Raw genomic sequence first — 6,000 nt, 5'->3', positions numbered from 1 at the left:
ATTCCAATTGGTATCGGGATACCAGCACATTCTAAGTACCGGCATCCAGACAGTCAGGATGTCAACTACAGTACATCCCATTTATCTGAGTCATAATATTGTTGTTTTATTTTTACCATTTAGAAATATTAATAAAATCAATCTTTATGGCAGCTACAGAACTAGTCAGCAAAAGCATAATTCTGACCTTTTGTTTAGTGAATGTGATATATATTTGTGTGAAATTTACAACGTTTTCATCAAAAACAGACAATTTGTACTGAAGCTATAACTTCCTTTAACAGGGCAATAAATAACTCTGAAGCTGTTCAACTGCTCCTGACCAGCAGTCATCCCGTAAACTAACCAATAAACTGAGACTTACAATGAAAGGTGCCACACTAACATAGCCCCTCCCTTATCTCAGGACATATGATTGGTAGTGAAGAGAAAATCATATCACTCCCCTAAATTATACTATATAGAATGCAGAAACTTGTTCAGATTTCACTTGCACTTTATTGGGATTAGTATTTGTTAAATGTGGATGTGCACACAGGTGTCACGAAAAGACATTGATTTTGCATTGTATTAATATAATCCACCAACCACTCAGAATGGTCAAGAATACCTTAATGCGGTGGAAACTGCCATTGATTTGTTTGGTCTATGAGATCTGTATGATAATCCTGTTTGGAGTCTTCGTTCGTTACAGTTCTGACTCTGGCCCCGAATGGGAAGAATATAAGAAGACCAAAAATTTCAGCAGTGACATTGAAAATGATTTCTACTTCAGGTACCCAAGTAAGTATACCTTGGAAATTATAACTTGACGTATTTCTCATATATAAGAAAAATGGACAGTAAATTATACTTTCAGTTGTTGAAAAAAACTGGAAGCAAAATTATTTCAGGGGTAATAATGTGTACTCAAAAACAGAGCAGGAGAATACAAAGTATAATCAGAGAACAACCACACAAAGTCATATATTGCAAAGGAAAATGTGGGCATATTGTGTAAGGATAAATAATAAACACGTTATTGCACCATTATCATATTTCCAAATGCTGGTACGTCAGATACTAGTTGTCAGGATACACTATTTTCTTCTAATATATACTTGTTTAAAATGTTCTACTTCATTATTTACGATCATTTCAGTACATCTTCAGTAGACTTATTACTGTCATATATTTTGAATATTATATTATTCATAACTAAGAGTAAACAAAGTATATTTATATATAAAGTATTTTATTATTTTTCTAATAGAAGCTTTTTTCCCCTCCACCCTGATATAATATGTTCAACTCCAAAAATTAGATTGTAAACCGTTATTAAATCACATAGGCCACTGAGGGCTGTTGCAGAGTACAGTATGAGCTATTACCCCCCAATATTCCCTCCCACCAACAATAACATGTATTATATTACACCTTCTTCATATATAGACATTCCACTTTCAATGTTTACCTTTTTGTAGACTCTGTGAAACATAGTATTTGTGCATTGTCCATCTAGGAGTCACCGATGGCCCCTAAGGGAGACTGCTGCTGCTCATATTGTTACACTGCTGAAAATCTCGAGGTACAGTTGTCTATCTCACAAAAATCCAATTGCAATATTTGGGGAGATAAAAGTTTGAAAGGTCTATTTACTAAGCAGTGTTAGGAGACAGAGTGAAAAGTGATAAGGGGCCAGCCACTCAGCTCCCAACTGTAATTTCACAGGCTGTGTTTGACAAATGGCAGTTAGGAGCTGATTGGCTGGCACCTTATCACTTTTCACTCTGTCTCCTAACACTGCTTAGTAACGAGACCCCTAAGACAGATGAATAGATTCAGTAGAATCCAGCACTACTGTAAAACACCTTGCAGAAAAAGTTACATCTTTGTGTAAAGTAATTCTACTGCAAAGTCCACAGACACTTTAGTGCTCATCACTTTTCTGGCAGAAGAAGAACGAAAATTGTATACTTGCTAGGTAGTCAAATGTCAAAAATAATGTTGTCATTTAAGGGATTTTCTTCCATGACAAACAGTGCACTTTCACACCCGAGGCTGATGTTGATGTATGACCCTTTGTACCTTGTGAAATAGCAGCAGTTTTCAGAGTTCTCCAAAGCCTGAAGCCGGAGCTACCTCATTCATTAGTGAGCGTGCATGCATAAGGAAGAACACAGATTGCCATCTGTAGACTGTACATTCCAAGCCACCAATAGCATTGCAAATGTTTGTGATTTAATGTTTGCTTTCTTTCAAGAAAGGGTAAAGCCATCATTCCTGAACTAGGGGAGGAGGGAGTCAGCTGAAGCTGTAGATTTGTGCAGCGGAGACTGAAAAAATGTCTGTACTTTGTGTAAACGTGCGGCACAAATGGGTATGCTTTTAACAAATATAACTGTATAACCAAGTTACTTAATAAATTATAACAACATGTACAAAACTTGTGTTTTTACTTTACCACGTTTGTGCATGTATGAAGTAAGAGGTGGTTATTTAAACCAGGTGCTGAACAGTCAGGTGACTCCTTGTCAGAGAACAGGTAGAGACGAGGCTGAAGTTAGCTTTTTATTCGGCCAGCTTCTTATTCTCTTCTTATTCGAGCTCCAGCTTCTTACTCATTTTCCATCTTCTTATTCAGAAGTTCAGAACATGTTATATTAAAAAAAAATTAGCTGGAGTTGTGCAAGGGTTAACTAGCCTTGGGCAACAAATTTGACACTTGGAATCCACAGAGGGGGGTCACATACATAAGACCCACTTGCAATTGGCCTTGCCCAACAAGGTTTTGGGCATGAGAAATAGGGCATTAAAGTGGGCATAGAGACCAGATTTTATACATTTGAATAAGTAGCTGTAGTTGTGCAAAGGCTAAAGAGCCTTGGGCAAAAAATTTGACAGTTGGAATCCACAAAGGGGGTCACTTACATATGACTCATTTGCAATTTGCCTTGCCCAAAAAGGTTTTGGGCATGAAATAGTACATTAAAGTGGGCACAAACACCAATTAATACATTTGAATAAGTATCTGTAGTTGTGCAAGGGTTAACTAGCCTTGGACAACAAATGTGACACTTGGAACTCACACAGGGGGGTCACTTACATATAACCCACTTACAATTGGCCTTGCCCAACAAGGTTTTGGGCTTGAAATAGAGTATTAAAGTGGGCACAAACATCAGATTTTATAAATTTGAATACGTAACTGTAGGTGTGCAAGGGTAAAAGAGCCTTGAGCAAAAAATTTGACACTTGGAATTCACACAGGGGGTCACTTACATATGACCCACTTGTTGAGCAAGGCCAATTGCAAGTGGGTCATATGTATGTGACCCCCCCTCTGTGGATTCCAAGTGTCAAATTTGTTGCCCAAGGCTAGTTTACCCTTGCACAACTCCAGCTACTAATTCAAATATAGAAAATCTGGTCCCTGTGCCCACTTTATCACACAATGTCATGCCCAAAAGCTTGTTGGGCAAGGCCAATTGCAAATATGTTATATGTAAGTTAACCCCCTCTGTGGACTCAAAGTGTAACATTTGTTGCCCAAGGATATTTAACCCTTGTACAACTACAGCTACTTATTCAAATATAGAAAATCTGGGCCCTGTGCCCACTTTACCACCCAATTTCATACCCAAAAGCTTTGTGGGCCAAGCAAAATACAATTGAAATTTGTATAATAGATACCATATTTTGTTTATTCAATGTAAGCTTACTGATTCTATTTGATAAAAATATTTTAATATAACATGTTCTGAATAAGAAGCTGGAAAATGAATAAGAAGCTGGAAAATGAATAAGAACCTAACTTCAGCCTCGTCATGTAGAGATGGTAATTAGAGTTATACAGTTAGCTCATTTCATAACTTATGCTGACATATGTCAAAGCAAGAATGACAATCCCCATTATACGACGTTACGTTAGTTGTTGATATTGGCTCACAGTTATGAAATTAGCATATTTGAGTTTGATTTAATATTGCATAGCCTTATTAATGCTAGTAGGTAGAATATTTGTGATACTACTTGCAGCTGTAGTATACTGTACATATCACATGGACGGGTCTATCTGCTCTCTGTAGCGCCAGCTGACGTGGTGCTCCAACCCCCATATAAATTATTTTTAAGCAGTGCCAAAAAGGTACTTTTTTTATAGTCATTTATGAGTTTTGTGTAATGAATATACCAATAAAGTCAATCTTAATGTGTTTTGGGAATCAAATTTTAATTATTATTTTTTTATTTTCATCAATGCTTTTATTATACAATTGATATTACATATTGCGAAAAAAATTATAAAAACAATAGTAATAATTACCTATCTCATATTTAAAGTAATCAATCAAAGCTATGCATATTTAATATATTAACGTGCAGCCAAAGAGAAAGCTCCATTCAAATATAAAAGACACTTGCTTACCAGGTTTTATGTACAGTAGGTAAGCCATACATACAGAAAATACATAAGATGAAAAGGGAAGGGCAAGACAGACTAGCTGAACCAGTCTCATGTTCTGAATGCATTGATGAAAACATATTCCAAACACATGACTTTCTCAGGCCCGCTCCCTCAAATACAAACATTTCAAATAAAAATCAATGACAGCTGCTGCAGAGATGGTGCATCTAAAAAGGTCACGAGTAGTACAGCCTAGGGGCCTGATGCAGAGCTATACGCTAATGTTCCCGCAGCTGCAATTTTCATAGCTGTGGTTGTGCGAATATATGCTAATGCAACAGCGTCTGAGACTTGTACTGAGACACCCACCGTATGTGTCCGCAACTGCGTATACATACGGAATCAGTATGAATGACCGCTGGCACTATGGCCATTCAAATCCCGACGCCAGAAGACCAATAGCAGTGAAGATCCCCACATGGGATTAAGGTAAGTAAAACTAACCCTAACCCTCCCTTAGAGGTGCCTAACTAAAGATCCCGCCATAGTGGCTAACCCTAACCCCCCCTAAGTGCCTAAACCTAACCCCCCCCGTCCCCGTAGCCTAAATCTAAGTCTCCAGGGGGGATGTCTAACCCTAACATCCCCCCGGGGTTGCCTAGCCCTGTCCCCCCCCGGAAGCCCTTAACCTAACCCTCCCCCCCCCACGGCTGTCAGCGCCAGCCACCCGGCTTACCTTCGTTCGGTATGCTGGGCGTCAGGCTGTGTTTTTAACTGAAACTCCCATTCCCTACCCCAGACGCTTCCTACCTGTCGATCACACTGCAAATAAAGACTTGCAGCGTGCAACTACGGTAATGTACCCTGATGCATGAGAAGTGCGACTGAGATGCATGTGCAGTGGCAAAACAAATCGCTCCATTTCAGAAAACTTTGGCATTGCGTACAACTGGGATTCAGGCCCTAGGTTCATCATTATGCTCATCATGCAATTTGTAATTGTACAGATATATGTTTTAGTTGATGTACATGTAGTTTTAAAAACAATTGTATATTTTCTGGGAACTCATTTTCATACCATTAGCAGGTATTTCTTATTTATTGAATTATTTATACCCTTTTTTTTTTTTTACCCATATAGGGCGGTTCATGCAGCATGGCCCCCTGCTATAGTCATAGTTGCCTACCTTTAATTTCCCCTCCCCGGGAGATGTCCGAGGAGGAGAAGCAAATTAGTTGTGATGGGGGTGGGGCCTGATGGGTCGTGTAATTAAGCCCCACCCCCTTTGCTGTAAATAGCTGCAATCGGCGCACATATACATAGGAGGCAGGGCTAAATGACGCGATTAATGAAGAATCACGTAATTAAGCCCCGCCTCCTACATGGGGACCCGCGATCGCCGAGGAAATTCTCCCCATTCTGCCCACTTCAGTAGGAAGTGGGCAGAATGCGGGACAAGTGCCTACCCTTCCAGGGGTGCGGGGGGTTACTCAAAAAATCGGGAGCCTCCCGCAAAAACCGGGAGGGTAGGCATGTATGGCTATAGTGTCACTAGCCCAGGCTGGTTCAGCCTAGTCCAGCAGCAGCACCCAGACGCACACTCCTCCCGCAATTA

The 6,000-nt window shown here is 39.5% G+C and overlaps 1 protein-coding gene across 1 annotated transcript in view; it reads left to right on the top strand.

Moving 5' to 3' along the window:
- Positions 1–448: 448 nt before the first annotated feature.
- The window catches only part of RHCG (Rh family C glycoprotein), a 118,001-nt gene continuing 112,449 nt past the window's right edge, over positions 449–6,000 (top strand). The window contains exon 1 of the mRNA XM_088473033.1: positions 449–783. Coding sequence (XP_088329159.1) covers positions 597–783 — 187 coding nt within the window. The 5' untranslated portion in view covers positions 449–596. The remainder of the gene's footprint in view (positions 784–6,000) is intronic.

Source organism: Taudactylus pleione, unplaced genomic scaffold, assembly GCF_031769625.1.
Source record: "Taudactylus pleione unplaced genomic scaffold, aTauple2 ptg000129l, whole genome shotgun sequence".
In the NCBI taxonomy this organism is placed as follows: domain Eukaryota; kingdom Metazoa; phylum Chordata; class Amphibia; order Anura; family Myobatrachidae; genus Taudactylus; species Taudactylus pleione.
This window is presented reverse-complemented; position numbering and strand designations above follow the sequence as displayed.